Raw genomic sequence first — 18,043 nt, 5'->3', positions numbered from 1 at the left:
ATATACACATATATATATTTGCCGAGGTTAACGAGTTTCTGGTAACCCTTCTTCTTAGTTAATTGCTTCGCCTATGAGTGACACCACCTAGAAAAAAAGAGAGAAAAAACTCATCTTCCGACCCACTTAAAAAAATAATGCTAATGATGCGTCAAACGGTAAAAGACATGGTGTATTAGGTTAGATTGGAGAATGAAGTTTTTTATATTATGTAAGGTGAGTTGTCAACCCTATAATATACTTACATGACATTATTTTTATACATGTGACAACTTACTTGCATCACATGCGGACCCAAAATTTAGAGGTAGCGGGTGTACATTTGCATTCAACCAAATTTGTGATGTCACTATTAATATATCACTATTTTTTAAAGACATACACATGTACATGAACTGTTTGTCAAATATTACGGGTGCCGGTGACCGTCATTCTATAACATAGGTCCGCCTCCGGATATAATTGAGTTATTTTTTTGTTACTGACCATGATGTAATAAATTAAAAGTTAAATGGCATCATTTAACATCACTTTTGAAAATCTTATTCCATTCTTTCCACAATATACACAGGATAAATATACTTGCAGTGCAGTCTACTACTAGTTTCCCTAGGGGAGGAAATATATATATATATATATATATATATATATATATATAAACAAAACACTAAATAATTGGTACAAAGTGTAGCCAATCTCAATAACCATATATGCTCACAACCAAAAAACTAAAATAAACTAAAATGCAGAGTAACTTCAGTGAAAAAGCAAATTGCAGATCAGAAGCTTACAGAGCTGCATCAGGAGAGCAATCTCTCGAATTTTTACGAGATTTTTGGAGAGAAGAAGGCGTCGCACCGATTGATAATCGTGGCGAAACCATCCTTCACTTTCTTGCAATACACGGTAACGTTGCTGGTCTTGAAATTCTTGATCCGTTAAACATTAAAGATCTGGAAATTACGAATAACAGTGGAGATACGCCGTTGCATGAAGCTGCAAGATTTGGTAAAAAAGATATGGTAGAGATGATTTTGAGCAAGGAGAAGGACTTAGTTTTTGTGCGCAATAACTTAGGTGAGTAGGGGCTGAGTTAGAAGATAGTGGTTCTGCAGAACTCAGTAGCTTTTGTTGTGTATTTATGTTAAGGAATTCATCAATTATGTACCTATATTAAATTTAGAACTCAGTTATTAACACTTGATCGAATTCTGTCGTTCTAAAATTCAGAACTCGTAAAGTTGAAATTGTGGCTTCGCTTCCGTAGGTGAGACACCGCTTTACGTAGCGGCCGCAAGTGGGGAGAAGGAAATTTTTACTTTTCTGGCAAATTACGATTTCACTGAGCTCACCACGAAGAGGAATGATGGTAAAACTGTTCTTCATGTAGCAGTAGACCATGATTTTTATGGTAAGTTTTATATTGATAAACGTATTGTTTCTTACATTCATTAATTTATATTTTTAAATATGTGAATCGTGATTCGACCCGTCCAAAATTTACTTCAATCAAAGTAAGTTAGATCAAGATTTGTCAAATGACGGTTCATAATCCAAACTACCTAACATAACCTCCCATCCTTTTTTGTTTTACTTTTTGAAAAAAAAAAAAAATTCTTAATTTAATTTATTAGCTCATGTTTTTCCAAATTTATTCACTCCCTCAATTTCAATTTATGTGAATCTATTTGACTGGATATAGCATCTTGCTGAAATGCAGATAAAGGCTGCGTACAATAGACCCTTGTGGTCCGGTCTTTCTCCGGATCCCGCGCATAGCCGGAGCTTAGTGCACCGCGCTGTTTTTTTTTTGATTGAATACAGAGTTTAAGAAAGAAAAAACAGACTGTTGAAACTCTGCAATCTTATACATGTAATAACATTTGTTAGCAATACGGACTTTAGAAACTTGTGATTTTACACTTTTTGTAACATTTGTGTGACTATAAAAACTTCTCGACTTAATCATTTTGTTTCATGCCAAGCAGATCTAGCGATAGATATCGTGAATCTATATCCAGACATTGTAAGCGAACTTGATGATGAGGGTATGACTGCTTTAAATGTGTTGGCTACAAAGCAATTATCATTCAGGACTGGATCTGTTTACTTGTTTGAAGAAATTGGCAAAACACCTTCAGTTCCTGTTCAGATGGTTGAAATCATCATCTATTTTTGTAAGCTCAATTTGTTTTTAATCATTCTCAATTTTGTTTATTTTGACCTCTTTTCTATTTTGGGGTTATTCATACTGTTGTTGTTCGCCAATCGTCTTGTATTTACTCTTGATTTTAGAACTTTAAGTCATCATTCTAAAATCGTCTCTACTTTTGACTAACCATAGCTTAGAATTGCTCCTCGTTATACTTTAGGAAAGTGTATGAATGATCCCAAAGTATAACAGAGTAAATTTAAAGTGTTTCATATAGTAGAAGTGTAATTTAACTATTTTCCCTTGAAGCTATGATCTGATTTTATTTGAACGGCAACCCGGTGCATTAAGCTCCCGCTATGCACGGGGTTTGAGAAAGGGCCGGACCACAAGGGTCTATCGTACGCAGTCTTACCCTGCATTTCTGCTTGAGACTGTTTCTACGACTCGAACCCGTGACCTCCTGGTCTCATGGCGACAACTTTACCAGCTACGCCAAGGCTCCCCTTCGATCTGATTTTATTTGAACGACTTTCTTTATTATTTGATGGAGCAGGTATTCCAGTGTTGTTTGAAGAATCAAAACTTAGCGATAACTCAAGCATTACACAGGCTAGAACCAAAGTTGTCCCCGTAGAAAGGTCTTTATTCATCAACTTTCTGTTAGGTATGCTCTCCATTTTTGCTGCTCGGACTCTTCAAAAATTCAGTCAGGTGCATATCGGATCCTCCAAAAATAATGCTTTTTTGAGGATCTGACATGAACTACAACAACATATTTGAATAGTCCGAGCAACATATGTCTCCATATTCATCCATTATATGATAATTCTTGCATTTTTAAGTATGCATCTTCTTTTTAGGTAATTCCTGGTTACAAGCCATTGATGAAGCAAAGCAAAAGCATATTCTTGCACTAATATTAGCAAAAATGTTGCTGGAAAATTTTGATTGGAGCTATACACACAGTGTGCGAAATCCGCTAATACAAGCATCACAACTTAAAATCAATGAATTAGTTGTGGAAATTTTGCAAATTTACCCTGAAGCTGTGGAGGCACTGGATGAAGAAGGGAGGAATATATTGCATATAGCAGTGAAGCATAAAAACAGATTTCTTTTTGATTATTTGGTCAAAACTGTGGCTCACAAAGATAGAATCCTAGCAGATATTGATCATAAAGGGAATACTATTCTGCATTATGCAGCTACTGTTGGGTCGCCGTTCCGTACATCAACTGCAGAACATGAGGAAGAGATCTGGTGTATCCTGTCTGTGTTCATGATGATGTGGGGTGTGCTTTGGTTTAAGGTACTTTTTCTTTTCTCCTTTCTGTGCATTTTTGTTAGTGATTAGCTAATTCTGCTAGAGGTCGACCTGTCTAGCGGCTTGTCTGAGCTTGCTCACATTGCTGGTCCCAGACGTAGGTTGACAGCCAGCGTAAAATTAGTCAATTAGAGTGTGCAACCGTGCAGTCTACCTTACGATGCCCCTTATGAAAGTACGCTTTGTGTCTGTGTTCGTGGGGGTGCTAAATCTCAGGCTCGAACCACCCTATTAGGGAGCGACTTCGCTTTCCATACAATGCCTGTTGTTGTAAGCAAACTCTATATAGGCGAAGCACTACTGCGACTACCTCCAAAATCAACCACACAAGCTCTCAAGTATGTCAGAATGGGACATTGTTAGAAATTAATGGACTTCCACCCTCGCACACACACAGATATATGTATATAAAGGGCAGCGCGCAAGGTTTGGGGAAGGACCGGACCACAAGGGTCTGTTGTACATAGTCTTACCCTGCTTTTTTGCAATAAGCTGTTTGCACGGCTCGAACCCTGACCTCCTGGTCACGTGACAACAATCTTTACCAGTTACGCCAAAAGCTCCCCTCAACACAGATATATGTATATATGTATTCATAATAGAATTGTATATATATTATTTGCCATGATAGAAGGTTTGGCCCAAACTAAAAGTGATTTGCTAAGTTTATGCATAGACACCTTAATGTAATCTTTAATTTAATGATGAGATAAATTAGCAATAAAGAAACTATGTGCAACTATAGACAGGGTTATGGTCTCCAAACCAGACGTATGATTCCTTTTTGACATCCCATCATACAGAGCCACCTACTTTGAAATATATATGTCTTGGTTTGGGAGATAATTAACCGCAAGACTGGAGAATTTCATCGATACTCATGATCAATTTATGCGTGCTACTGCGTCTAGTTAATTTTCTTGATGATTTGATATGATACGTATTAAAAAGATGATGATTTTTACCTGCATTAGTATTTTGGTAATTTTCTAACTCATGATCATTCTTGTAGCGCGTAAAATCCCACGTCCATCCACGCCTATGGGACGTTAAAAACTCCAACGGCGTAACAGCAGAAGAGCTATTCGAAGAAAACCATTTACACATACGAAAAGAAGCAGAAGATGCAATAAGAAATCTAGCAAATTCTGCACTAGTACTTGCTACTCTTCTTTGCACTGTCAATTTCGCCGCGATTTTCACACTTCCAGGAGGTTTTGATCAGAAAACCGGCCTACCAATGTTCCTCAACAAACTGAAATTTGAATTAAAGATGATGATATTTTACTTATGTGCAGCTATTTTAAGTTCAGCAGTCACCATTGGTACTCTATTATCATTTATTCTTTGCAAATTCGACACCGATGATTTTTACATATCTTTACCTACAAGGGTGGTAAATGCTATGGTTTCAGTGTTTTATGCAACAACATTTTCAGTCTTGGCCTGTGTTCAAACACTTAACCTTGATAATATATTTTGGAACAAAGATGTCTGGTGGTTAATTATAGCTATGGTAACTGTTGGTTTTATTATGACACTTATTTATATAGATTTAGCATTTCCCATCTTTGATTATTTGTATTATTTGGTTTCTTATTCATTTACATCCCCTAAGAGAAGGCATATGTAAGTTTAAGGTTTTAGCCAAATTCTATGACTCTGGTGTAAGCTTTTCATTTTTCGAATTAATGAGAGATAAGAAGGTTAAATTTTTTCTATCACATCTCTTGTTTCTTTGCTTTTTCTTTGTAGCTAATAAAGTTTCTTGATAATCTGTTGCTGAATAGGATTAGGGACGAATTTTTCTATTTAGTGAAGAGCACAAAATACAATAAGAGATTTTTCTTGAGCCGAGGGTCTATCGGAAACAACTTCTCTATCTTTATAAGGTAGGGGTAAGGTCTGCATACGCACTCCCCTCCCCAAACCCCATTTATGGGAATATATTAGGTTTGTTGTTGTTGTTGTTTATGCTCGATGATCAAAGATAGTATAGTTTAATTATCATCTCTATAGGGATTGAATTTAAATAATGTTTGAGTAGTTACAAGCTTAAATGCTATTCAAGATGATCAACTTTGATTTGGAATAATTAATGACTATGACTAACAAACTAAATTAAAAGCAAAGTAAAAATTAATCACAGAGAACTAGAGAGTAGAACAATGGGTTATTGTGAAGAAAACGGGTTTTGATATGATAGGTACAAGACTGCTATCCTGGATTTGACATTGTTAAATTTCACTTTTAAAGTTCTATTGATTCTCACGAACGATTCTTCTCTCGATTAAGCTAAAACCTTTCAAATAACCTAATATGAAGAGCAGTGAAACCTGCAAGAAATTTATTGGTAGGAATGACATAAGAGAAACTTCCGCGAATATTTGTCAATCTTAATTTAAATGGTAACTCAAAAGACTTGTTCGATTACTTCAAAGAATCACCAAAATAAACTAAGGCATGCACTTCAATAATATTCAATACGATGTTCCTTTTTCGATTAAACAATATAAAAATTAAAAATACAACTAATATTAAAGCTCCTCCAAAAAATTCAAGCAACTAAACAATAGTTAAATCCATAAATAATAACCAAGTCAACAAATCATGTCAAACCCTAAAGTAAATTGCTCCATAGATATGGAGAAAGTCATCATAGATAAGAAAACATTAATCCAGACGTTACAATCCAAACTTGCATATTGAATGGTGGAAGGATGATGAATTCTTGTATCTTGAAGCCTCTAATACTCTACCTATCGTTCTTAAGTCAAAAGTCTTTTAAAATCATATTTTTTTGTGTATTTATACCATGTAGGAACGGGCCAAGACAAAATTACTTTTTCCAAGCTGAATTAGAAAAATTGGCCAGCAAAAACACATAGGCGGCACATGGCGCCGCACGTGGGGATTTTCAGAGAGCCAAATTCTATCGGGCAGGCCACAAATGCACTGCCACGTCGCGCGGCACCCCATACGGCGCGGTAGTGCAATTTTCTTCACTCTGGAATTTTTTTACTTTTTAACATCAAGACTTGGTCCTCGAACCCTGAACGCGGTCCCGATTTAATTCCTTGGAATTCTACTCAGATTTCAAAACTCCAATACGTTAGTTTTACGCTCCAAAATTGCTTCCTAATGTGGAATAACACCCACAAAGCACAACACACGTAATAAGTACAAATCGTCATCAATTAAGCTCAAACACGAATAAAGTGCAGTAATTAGAGTGCGAAATGTAGCTAAAACGCGGGCTCCTAGCTTCATCATTTAGCTACAGAATTTGTCCATCGCTGATTCCTATTTCTTCAATAGTGAAAAGAGAGAGTTTGGAAAAGTACATAGACATCCAAAAAGAGAGAGCTTGAAATTATTTAGAATATTCATTCCTTGGATATGAAGTATTTTAAGGATCATGAACATTAATAAAGGAATGTATGGAAAAGAGAGAAGCAACCCTTTACTCCCTAACTGAATAAAGAATAAATAACTGTTGCTTTTTTCACAATTTCCACAAATAAAGGCAAGTGGGGTGTAAGTAAGCTTTTCTTTTTGTTCCTCCAATTAGTAAACAAACTTTAGGAACTTTTGCTAAAGAAGATAGTGTAATCTCTTTCTACAGCAGCCTATGCATATATTCGTCCTAGAGTAATGTCACTTGTGTATCGTGTTGTTGGTGAGAGACATAGTGTCAATTCAGTAGCAAAGTCCGAAATTTCGCGAATGGTGTTCAAAATTTAATATACACATACAAAAAATAATCTTTGACTTATATACGTAATATAAGTTTCTATATACACAATATATTTTTTCGGTAAAGAGTGTTCAGTTGACCGCCCTTTAATATATGTGGCTATGCCACTTGTCATAATTGTGTATCACCAGTCTTTGAAACTATGTTGTGTTTGGATAATTAATTTGAAAAATATTTTTTCTTTAATATTAAAGTAGTAATTTGTTCTTGACCAAGTATCCAAAAATGCTGGAAGAAACTACTTTTTTCAACTTCTAGAAAGAAAAAAAAACTTCCACTATTACCAAAAAATACTTATTTTTTCCTCAAAGCTTGGTGGAACTACTCAATTCTCTAAAATAACTCACTTTTAAAAAAAATAAAAATAAATACACTTTCGGTGTATAGATTATGTGTTCGAGACGTGAAAACAGTCGTTAATGCTTGCATTAGGGTATGCTGTCTACATTACTTCCCTTGGGGTGCAGCCATTACGTGAACGCGAAATGCCTTGTGCACCGCGCTGCCCTTTATTACTCTTTCGGCTTCGCAAATACTTGGCCAAACAGGCTTATTATTGAAGCAATCAACAGGGGCCATGATATTTGCATCACTTTTGAATGGCTTATCTCAGACTTTCCACAAATATACAGGGATGGATTTACTTGGGGGCAATCCATTCTCTTTTTTGTTTTCTAAAGGAGAAGATCCATACACACAACACACACATATTTATACATAGAAGTATAAGAAATCAGGACTATATAACTGGTTTAACTAGAGCTGCATGCCAATCTCATTCATCATACAAAACTAGCAAAAATTGAAAGAAAGCAAATATGCAGAGCGATTTCAGTGCCAAAGCAAGACGCAGATCAGCAGCTTACAAAGCTGCATCATCAGGGGGGGAATCTCTCAATGTTTTACTCGATTTTTGGAGAGAAGAAGGTGTCGCGCAGATTGATAATCGGGGCGACACCATCCTTCACTTTCTTGCTGTTAATGGTAACATAGCTGGTTTCGCAATTCTTGATCCTTTGAGCATTAAAGATCTGGAAACTGCAAACAACAGTGGAGATACACTGTTGCATGAAGCTGCCAGATTCGGTAATGTTGAAATGTGTGACCATCTCATCCAAAAATTAAACTGTTTGAGGGAATACGTTTTTATTTACTTAGTTATGTCTTGAACACACCCGTCATGTGAGAACTTGATTCTTTTTTCATGAGTCAAAGCACGGTTAGAGAAAGCATGCTTTTATTTTCTTAATTATGTTTTCGACAGGTAAAAAGAATATGGTGGAGATGATTTTGAGAAAGGAGAAGGACTTAGTTTTTTTGCGCAACAATTTGGGAGAGACACCGCTTTACGTAGCTGCTGCGAGTGGGGAGAAAGAAATCTTTACTCTTCTGGCAAATTTCGACTTCACTAAGTTCACTATGAAAAGGAATGATGGAAAAAATGTACTTCATGCAACAGTAGCCCATGATTGTTATGGTAAGGCTTACATTGATGAACAAATTATTTCTTTTGGTTTGTCATCCGGTGTTCAATAGCCGTTTTAGGGTCAGACTAATTTGGATTCGTGCTGTGTAAGGTGCATTAAAGGGATAAGCGCTTCCACATTGATGGAGAGAATGCACGATATTGTCTCCTTATATTGTCTTAGGCAATTCTTACCTCATAACATAATATGTGTTCTTGGTTTACTCAATGTTGAGCCCCTGAGAATGTTATCCACATACTAAATGTGTAGTTCTTGGCGTGTGGAAGAGGAAGGGTGTGTGTTAAGTGTCCCACATTGTTTGAGAGAATGCGGTGTTAGCTGCACAAACTAATTATTTTGTTGTTTAATGTCAAGCAGATCTAGCAATTGATTTGGTGAATCTATATCCTGAACTTGTAAACGAACGCGATAATGAGGGAATGACTGCTTTGCATATGTTGGCAACAAAAAGATTGGCATTCAGGAGTGGATCCAACTACTTGTTTGCAGAAATAGGGAAGACACCTACTGTTCCAGTTCAGATGATTGAAACCATAATCTATAATTGTAAGCTCAACTTAAGTAACTGAACTATTAACCATTAAAAGTGAAGTTACAAACTGCTTTTGTCACTTTAAAATAACTGAACTTTACTCATTATAACAGTAATTCTACATTTATGTGGTAGCAGGTATTCCACCGCGATATGTAGAATCAAAGCTTGGTGGTAACCAAACACAAACTGGCACTAAAATCGTCCGCGTTGAGAGGTCTTCGTTTACCGAGTCTCTATTAGGTATCATTCATAATTTTGAATTTTTTTAGGTTCAATTGGCCGAAATGAATTTCTATATTGTATTAATTCTTTTAAAACAAGGGGAGCTTTGGCGTAATTGGTAAAGTTGTTGTCATGTGACCAGGAGGTCACGGGTTCGAGCCGTAAAAACAATCTTTAGCAGAAATGCAGGGTAAGGCTGCGTACAATAGACTCTTGTGGTCTGGCCCTTCCCCGGATCCCGCCCATAGCGGGAGATTTGTGCACCGGGCTGCCCTTTTTTTAATTAATTCTTTTAAATAATATTACATTAATCTTGCATTATTGTATCTTGGTTTCTCTAGGTAATTCCTGGTTACAAGAAATAGATGAAGCAAAGCAAAAGCATATTCTTGCACTAATATTAGCAAAAATGTTAGTGAAAAATTATGATTTGAGCTACAGTACAGAGAGAGTGCCAAGTCCACTAATACAAGCATCAAAACATAAAGTCGACGAGTTAGTCGTCGAAATTGTGCAAATGCACCCTGAAGCTGTGGAAAACTTGGATGAAAAAGGGAGGAACATAATGCATATAGCAGCAGAGAATAAAGACAGATTTCTACTTGATTACTTGCTCAAAACAGTGCCTAGCAAAAACAGAATGCTGGCAGATATTGATCAACAAGGAAATACCATTTTGCATTATGCAGCAAATGTTGGGACACCATTTTTTACATCAACCACAGATCATACTAAAAGTAATGTTGGTACACCATTTTTTAAATCAGCCACAGATCGTACTAAAAGTAATGTTGGTACACCATTTTTTACATCAGCCACAGATCATACTAGAAGTATTTGCTGTGTTATGGCTGTGTTAATGATGATGTGGGGCATGCTTTGGTTTAAGGTACGATTCTTTCCTCAATTCTTGTTGATAACTATGATGTTCGCGCCAGCTTGCATGCACCTTAGACTAATTCCACTTGTTATAACTGTTCTTGCAGTATATAAAATACAACATACATCCACGCCTTTGGGATGTTAAAAATTCCAAAGGTTTAAAAGCAGAAGAGATATTCGAGAAAAACCATTTACCCGTACGAAAAGAAGCAGAGACTTCAATTAGAGAATTATCAAATTCTATGCTTGTACTCTCTACTCTCCTCTGTACCATCAACTTCGCCGCGATTTTCACAGTGCCTGGAGGTTTTGATGAGAATACTGGCCTACCTATTCTCCTTGACAAAGTGCAGCAAGAACTGTGGATGCTGATGTTTTACTTAGGTGCAGCTCTTTTTAGTTCAGTATTCACAATGGGTACACTTTTATCATTTCTTCTTTGCAAATTCTATAGTAATGATTTTTACATTTCTTTGCCTACAAAGATCATAATTGCTATTATTTCAGTGTTTTATGCCACAGCATTTACAATCCTAGCTTGCCTTCAAGCCCTTAATCTTGAGAATATATTCTTGAACAAAGATGTTTGGTGGCTTATTATAGCTGTTGTTGCTGTTGGCTTCATTATGACACTTATTTATATAGACTTAGCATTTCCAGTCTTTGATTATATGTACTATTTGGTTTATTATTCATTCTTTGTATCTTATAAGAAATGACATATGTAAGTTGATTAACGTTTCAGTCATAATCTATGTACTGCTTTGTCAGCTAACTATTATTCTTGTTGCATATACTCTTATAGTTGTTAGCCCCTTCCTTTTATCTTTATGGTCTACCGAAAACAGTCTCTCTGCCTTCTTAAATGTAGCCGACGGTCTACCGAAAACAGCTTCTCTGTCTTCTTAAAGTAAGATCTGTTGCTCCCTAAACCCCACTTGTGGGATTATACTGGAATTTTAGTTGTTGTTGCTGTGGTTTGCATATACTATTACAATCGGCAAAGTTTTGTGACTTTATTGTTATAATGAAGCATAAATGTGTCATATGGATTTCTCTTTTGATAAGAGTCCAATATTTAATTGCCGGGTGTGGCTAAGTATTTCCCCTGAACTGAATAGCTTTATACCTTCATAATCTAGGAAGTCTTAATTTTTTAGAGAAAATCCAGAAAGAATTAAAAAGGTGAAAATATATCAAAAAATAAATCCATTCATTTCACTAATTGCTTCTATACAACATCTATAATATTTTCCTCCCCTTTTTGCCATTTCTTGGATAAACAATATGCTCTATCATCAAGATATTGGAAGATAAGACTACCCCAGAATATGTACACAAAAGAAACTATGATTCATTTAAGAAATCTAGTAGTGCAAACTTCACATGCAAACCTATCTTACCACCCTCTGTAACAAGCTTAGCAGCGGTTACCAACCAATGTCCAGGAGTGTCATATGGCCCTCGTGCAACCTCAGCCGTATCTACATACTTGAGCAGCTTTGTTGATCGAGCTGGTACCGGGGGTCCCTCTGGATATACGCCTGAATTAAGAGCAGCAGGATGCTGCTTTGGTGCAGCATCTGCCTTTGTTCGCTGAGTGAACGTAAAAGTTGTGCTGAGATTTGTCAAGAAACTTGACCTATGAGCACCCTCTGGTGTAGCTGCCCACTCTGTCTTTCGTATTGTGCAGTTGGGAAGATGGGAGAAAAGTAGACGCAGGTGAAGCACCGTCTTAGGCCACCTCCCTTTGCTGATAAGCTGTGCACCAGTTACCACAAATACGCCACTAGTCTCGCCTTGCATCCAGCTTGGATCATGCTTAACTACAGATGAGCACACATTGGAATATCTTGGCCATCTGACCGGTTCTAAGAATTGGTCACTAGATTCATAATCATCGGACCCTCGCCACTGACATGGTTTGCATAAGGTTGGGTTAGCAGATTTTGATGTCATAATGTTTGGTAAACTAGAAAGATGCTGTACATGTATAGCTAATTGGTTGAATTTTTTCCCTTCCAAATACAAGCGCAAACCAATGACCGGCTTTTCACCACTTGTAACCTACAAATTTGAAGAACATATCGGTCATCAGGTGCAATCATGTACATGAATCTTCAGAAGAGCGACATCTATCAGTTAAAAAAGATGAGTAGGGAGGTATATGGTAGTAATTTAAAGAAGGTTGCTCTAAAAGATTTTTGGATGGTTAAAAACTTTTCCATGTTCGAGTTTCCACTATCCAACCAATGCATTAGAAGCCACAGACAGACCAATATTTCGTTTAAAAAGCACGTATGGTTTCAACTATTCTTATACTTGTAAAAAAGCAGGGGTCTTATTGCTAAGAAAGCAACACGAATAAGTACCTGGGTAGGGCTCACACAAATCTTTGGGCCGAATAAAAAGAACTGCAACGCAGGGCAAGATGCCACTCTTCTTTGATGCCTAAGAGGCAGCTCACAGAATAATGGTGCCCACTGTGTAGGAACTTGAAACTCAAGGAAACACTGTAAATCCTCTAAAGCTGGCTTATCTGAGGATGAAACAAAATACAGATAACACTACCATCATCAGTCATGAGCATAAAATGAAAAAGAAAATACGACAGATGAGATAAATAAGATGATGTGGTGAAATATGCTAAATACAATAGTAGAATTTATCAAGAAAACAAGTTCCTCAAAATGTGTCAAACATTCTTCTGTTCGTATAATTATTTCTTGTCTAGGTAAGTTAATAAGCTGAAAAGTTAAAGGGGATGTCAACGAGAGACTAATTGCAAAACAAGAAATAGCCTCAGAATAACTGCACAGAGCAAATTTCAATTGAAATTGTTGCCATGTCACTAGACAGCCTTGTTATAGCCACAGTACAATACTGCAGTAGGTAAGCATCATATAGAAATACTACTAGTTCACAAAAGAAGGATCAGCTACAAAAAGAAAATGATAAAAGCTACTCTTAAAGACATGATAGTCAAAACGTATTCAGCTCTTTGTGAACTTCGAAAAGAAAATATATATAGTGGAAAATCTCTACATTAACATTCAATAAGAAGAATTAGGTCAAAACGGGATCCTGAAATCTTCACAAATATCTAATTTGGACTTGCATGGACCAAATATGAGATCGTTGTAGGTTAAATCCAATTTCTTCTGATCAGGTGAGGTGGATGGAAAAAAAAGAAAAGATTAAGATGCCTTAGGGGTGGTTATTCCTTGTACTTCCCATTTTGGACATTCAAGAACCAGTGGACTCATTATTATCCAAACAATAGTTAAATAAGAACAAGTTGACATCACCAATAACTACACTGTATGCACTACTTCGAAACAGCACCCATGTAAAACTTCGAGTTGCACCTAGTTCATTCGTGTTGAACTATGAATCAGAAAACAAAATGAGACCTCCATTGCCGTTTTCAAAAAAAAAAAAAAACCATTTTTTAAACATACCAATACTAGCCCATCATGATCGTAAATCTAAAAAATATAATCTACCCAGACTCACTTATGATCATGTTAGCTCAATTTTATACCACAATAACGATATGCTTGATATTAGCCTCTCTTATTTGGAAGACAAAAGTCTCACCTAAGCTAAGGTACTTGATTGTTCAGGGTCAAATTAGAACCAATCAACTATTACACTTCAGAAAGCTATACAAATCCCTAAACCCCAACTAAAACAATATCTGCAAGAACAATATAAAAAAATGCTATTTATTTATATATAAAAAAGAGGTGATACACCTTCTTATCTGACTATAGATCATTAAAGAATGGGAAATATGGTTATTATCTATGAAAGACTACGAAAATACTTACATCGTAGATATAAATTTATTGCATGGCTGAGATAGCCACTCCCCGGAATTCCCGTTAAGAGCGAAGTAATGGGTACAAGTCTGAAGAGTATGCCATCAGGGTAAGCAGCCACGGACTGAAGCCACTTCGAGTGGCTCTGTGCAAACACATCACCACCTCTTTTTGACCAAATTATAGTGAGGCCCTGTTCCAGATTATCTGGTTAATACCTTTTTTTTTTTTTTTGATGACCGAGAAATCCGTCTGGGGCCGATCCTTTGGACCAACCGCAGCCTTCGAAACTCGGTGGATAATGGGCCCGCCCCTCTACCCTTCTCCACTTAAATACCAGGCTTTGCTTTGCATGGTGTGGGGGCTTGAACCTGTGACCTAAGACACAAATCCACCACCCTTTGCCACTTGAGCTAGGCCCTGGGGGCCTGGTTAATACCTTATCATGACAAGCACTTTTTTTCATTTCAGAAAACAGAAGTTCGGAGAGTGACTTACATCCTGGCTTGACGTCTCTGTTATGCTGGTAAATTGCATGGTATGCGACTGCAACATGCGATTGAATACCTCCGGGACCTATATAGTTGAAATAGAAAATCCATCTAAAACAATTGCCCCAACTTATGCGCATAAAATTTCGATGATACCCAAAGACAAATTAAGTGCCTACTTTAGTAAGTGTGAAATACCTTCTTTTTACTCTCTCTTGACTTCATCTCAGGCAGAGGACTTGTTCTGTCGGAAAAGAGACAATCTCCAAGATCATCCAAATATCCTTTTAGTTCAGCAGGAGGGACTCCTGATGATGGTTTCTGCTTAACACAAAGTAAGTCCTGGCCTCCAACACCCATCCCCACAATGATATGTGTCCCATAAGTCCGGATAAATCTGCTAAGAACTGTCAAATTAGAAACATGCAACAAGACTACCAAATGAAAACATGAATGCATCTCTAAACACTATCATGCAGATACTTAAGTACTAGTACAACCCCTCAAACCCAAGCAAGTTGGCAGCGGCTATCCTTAAATGCATTAGTACTTGAAGAAAAAGGAAAGGGGGTCCTTAACATATCAGTTAACACACATATGACGATATTTTAAAAAGTTGTGCTTTGCCAGTTAGAACTCACAAACAGCTACTCATCCAATTAAGGTAAAAGCGACTAAGTGGAATGGAGAAGCTACCTGGACAAGGATGCCGGATCCCAATGCGGTGGAACAGCCTTCTTTACTTGGTCTTGGAGTACTAACGGGGATGCAGTCAGGTGCAAATAGTATAAGGAGACAAAATAACCATCAAAAGCAAGGTATTTAGCATCTGCTGAATCATTCAACCAGGCTCCACTTAAATCAAACATGGCATTTAGATAGCCTGATGGAACCTTTCCATGTACCGACGATTTTTGATTAAGCAATTCTGACATCTGCAATAAAGAATGTAAGGAAGATTTAGAGCTAAGGAGACAGCCAATAACATAACAAAAAACACTAAAGGATGACTCAGATTATTTTCTTCTCTTATTCGGTTTAAAATGCAGCGAGAAAACTATGGCTTTTATGCCTTTAACAGGTCTTGTTCTAACTTCTCTAAAGTTTTACTTCCCTTCTTCTAGGTTTATATTAGTATTTTACGGATATTTACGTGATATTGTAGAATTCAAGAAGCTTGATGCTCTGTTTTTGTTTAAATGCTGCTACACAAAATTTAAAACAATGGAGGAGAAAGTTAGGCTTGGCAAGCATGCGTAACCTTAAACAATAACATCATAACTTCCTGCATCTTAAATCTTCTGTTCACCTGCCATATTTCTTTCAAGCAATTTCAAATAGTCAAACATATTCTTTTTCTTTTGTTTTATCCTCCATTTCCTGAGCAAGTTAACTAATAATTGCACGAGAGGTGTGCATCCTTACTGCATAGAAACCCTCAAATCCATATGAAAAACTCATATCTGGTGTAATAGTCGAGGTGCATGCAAGCTGACGCAGACACCACCGTTATAAAAATTGCATTGATCAGCACAAGAAGTTCTCTTCTTATACCACTCATTAGGCTTATCTTTTGAATCGCCAAATTAATCTTACTCTACTAGCTCATTTAAAAGTTCCTGAATCTACTATCCTATATACCATACACTGAGGACACTTCACTACTTAGAATCAATCCTTAGCACACTTCGAAGAAAATTCTAGAACACAATTGAGAAAATCAATTAATAAATTAATAGATTATAATAGGAGTAACATAATTTGTCTAAAAAGTTGAACTTGATTAAAAACCTCCACTTTCCATCATAAAATTCAAAAAACAATTCTCCCAAGATTATCCCCTCCACTACATTCAATTAAACTACATAGTTAATTCACATAGGAACTGCATTAATCCGGATCATACAATTAAACAAAGGATTTAAGTTATATACATATTTTAAACTATCATTATAATTCAACTCAGCTTCATTTAACTTGTTACCGCACGTAACTTATGAATGCTAGTGTTAAATAGAGTTACCTGCAATTACCTTACAAGTAACCTGATTGTTTAAGTATGTTTTACTCCGTCAATTCACAGAATTTAAGCTCTTAAACAAAATTCAAAAAACACATTAAAAAAAAATTCAAACCCAGTAAATAATCATTAAAAAGGGGGGTAAAAAAGGCAAACCTGATTAAATTCAAGAACATCGGATTTAAACCGAATATGGTCTCCTTTATCACATCTTATATTTTCAGAAACATCAGGAATGGTAACGCCACCAGGAACAACAACGTTGCGCCTATTCCTCTCATCCAAAATTACCAACCTACCCCCGTTTGAGCATTTCTTTACGAACTTCAACCTGAAATCGCTCGCAAAATCAAATCCACAACCCAAAGCTTCAGTAGCCTTAACCTCAATCGGCTTCCGCTCGAATTCTTCCTCCATCAGCTCAAAACGGCGTAGTTTTGACCTGAAATTGAGGTTTTTGAGCTGAAAGTAGCTGAAATAATGGAAATTAAGGTTGTTTTGGGGGTGGGGGTGGGTGGGGGTGAGGGGGGGAGTTGGTTAGAAGTAGATGACGGGAGAGGGAAAGGGACAGACAAAAGGTTTGACTTTTGACCAGACGTTTCGCCTGCTGTTTGTTGACTCCATTATTAGAAAAAGAAACCTACCTTCAATAGAAATTAATGAAAATGGGAATTAAATGTCTTGTTGGGAAGGTGAAGGGTAATATGGGAATTTATCTTTAGGATAATTTGTTTTTATCATATGATATTAGGAATTCACTTGCTCGATTGAGAATTCATTTGAAAGGAGTCTTGGTGTAACTGTTAGTAATCCGTAATACTATAAAATAATATTACGAAACAGTAAATTTTTATAACATAAAACAGAAAAATTAGAGATTATCATAAATTAGAATCAGCAAATATATTTCAGAATAAAATCGAGCCCACTGAATGCACAGTGTGTCCTTAAGAAAATTATTCCCATCTAAGTATTCGAAGTGTTAGAATAATCGAGAAATTAATTTAAAATAATCGGGCTCACTTTCTTCCATCCATTTCACATTCACCAATCTTTTAATCAATCGATCTTTGACCAAAATCGAAGCTAAGCGATCAATGGCGGCGCGAGGCTTACCTTATTTCCAACCAATTTAACACGAATGGAAATGTTTTCTCGATATAAGCACATTCACTTTTCTTTCCACCACCAATGAGGGACACTTGCTCTTTCCAAAACAAAAGGGAGCTCATTTTCCCTTCGCTTTCTTCCATCCATTTCTTATTCACCAATCTTTTAATCCCAATAGTAATTGGTAGCAGGAGGTCACGGGTTCCGTGGAAACAACCTATTGCAGAAATACAGGG

General features: G+C 36.6%; 3 protein-coding genes across 3 annotated transcripts; 2 read left to right on the top strand and 1 right to left on the bottom strand.

Moving 5' to 3' along the window:
• The first annotated feature begins 676 nt into the window (after positions 1–676).
• Positions 677–5,160, top strand: LOC104094887 (protein ACCELERATED CELL DEATH 6-like). Its single transcript, XM_009600903.4, has 6 exons — positions 677–1,077; positions 1,268–1,411; positions 1,989–2,177; positions 2,709–2,819; positions 3,016–3,464; positions 4,492–5,160. The coding sequence occupies exons 1-6, from the start codon at positions 744–746 to the stop codon at positions 5,110–5,112; spliced, it is 1,848 nt and encodes a 615-aa protein (XP_009599198.1). The 5' UTR covers positions 677–743; the 3' UTR covers positions 5,113–5,160.
• A 2,523-nt stretch (positions 5,161–7,683) lies between these two features.
• On the top strand, positions 7,684–11,137 carry LOC104094889 (protein ACCELERATED CELL DEATH 6-like). Its single transcript, XM_009600905.4, has 6 exons — positions 7,684–8,322; positions 8,501–8,713; positions 9,081–9,269; positions 9,394–9,498; positions 9,822–10,369; positions 10,467–11,137. Exons 1-6 carry the CDS (start codon positions 8,055–8,057, stop codon positions 11,079–11,081), a joined length of 1,938 nt encoding a protein of 645 aa, XP_009599200.1. The 5' UTR covers positions 7,684–8,054; the 3' UTR covers positions 11,082–11,137.
• Positions 11,138–11,556: 419 nt separating this feature from the next.
• On the bottom strand, positions 11,557–17,231 carry LOC104094890 (MACPF domain-containing protein At4g24290-like). The gene is made up of 7 exons (XM_009600906.2): positions 16,854–17,231; positions 15,374–15,612; positions 14,876–15,074; positions 14,685–14,762; positions 14,196–14,379; positions 12,735–12,901; positions 11,557–12,429 (listed from the first exon to the last, which is right to left on the bottom strand). The coding sequence occupies exons 1-7, from the start codon at positions 17,112–17,114 to the stop codon at positions 11,710–11,712; spliced, it is 1,848 nt and encodes a 615-aa protein (XP_009599201.1). The 5' UTR covers positions 17,115–17,231; the 3' UTR covers positions 11,557–11,709.
• Between the last annotated feature and the right edge of the window lie 812 nt (positions 17,232–18,043).

This window comes from Nicotiana tomentosiformis, chromosome 9 (assembly GCF_000390325.3).
Source record: "Nicotiana tomentosiformis chromosome 9, ASM39032v3, whole genome shotgun sequence".
Classification (NCBI taxonomy): Eukaryota; Viridiplantae; Streptophyta; class Magnoliopsida; order Solanales; family Solanaceae; genus Nicotiana; species Nicotiana tomentosiformis.
The sequence above is the reverse complement of the archived record's forward strand: the minus strand, read 5'-3'. Positions and strand labels throughout refer to the sequence as shown.

Coding starts and splice junctions, on each gene's coding strand:
- LOC104094887 (XM_009600903.4), top strand. CDS start 744: ATGCAGAGTAACTTCAGTGAAAAAGCAAATTGCAGATCAGAAGCTTAC. Junction 1,412..1,988: donor AGTAGACCATGATTTTTATG/GTAAGTTTTATA, acceptor CATGCCAAGCAG/ATCTAGCGATAGATATCGTG. Junction 3,465..4,491: donor GGGGTGTGCTTTGGTTTAAG/GTACTTTTTCTT, acceptor TCATTCTTGTAG/CGCGTAAAATCCCACGTCCA.
- LOC104094889 (XM_009600905.4), top strand. CDS start 8,055: ATGCAGAGCGATTTCAGTGCCAAAGCAAGACGCAGATCAGCAGCTTAC. Junction 8,323..8,500: donor GCATGAAGCTGCCAGATTCG/GTAATGTTGAAA, acceptor TGTTTTCGACAG/GTAAAAAGAATATGGTGGAG. Junction 9,499..9,821: donor GTTTACCGAGTCTCTATTAG/GTATCATTCATA, acceptor TGGTTTCTCTAG/GTAATTCCTGGTTACAAGAA.
- LOC104094890 (XM_009600906.2), bottom strand. CDS start 17,114: ATGGAGGAAGAATTCGAGCGGAAGCCGATTGAGGTTAAGGCTACTGAA. Junction 12,902..14,195: donor AATAAATTTATATCTACGAT/GTAAGTATTTTC, acceptor TTTCATCCTCAG/ATAAGCCAGCTTTAGAGGAT. Junction 12,430..12,734: donor TTTGTGTGAGCCCTACCCAG/GTACTTATTCGT, acceptor TCAAATTTGTAG/GTTACAAGTGGTGAAAAGCC.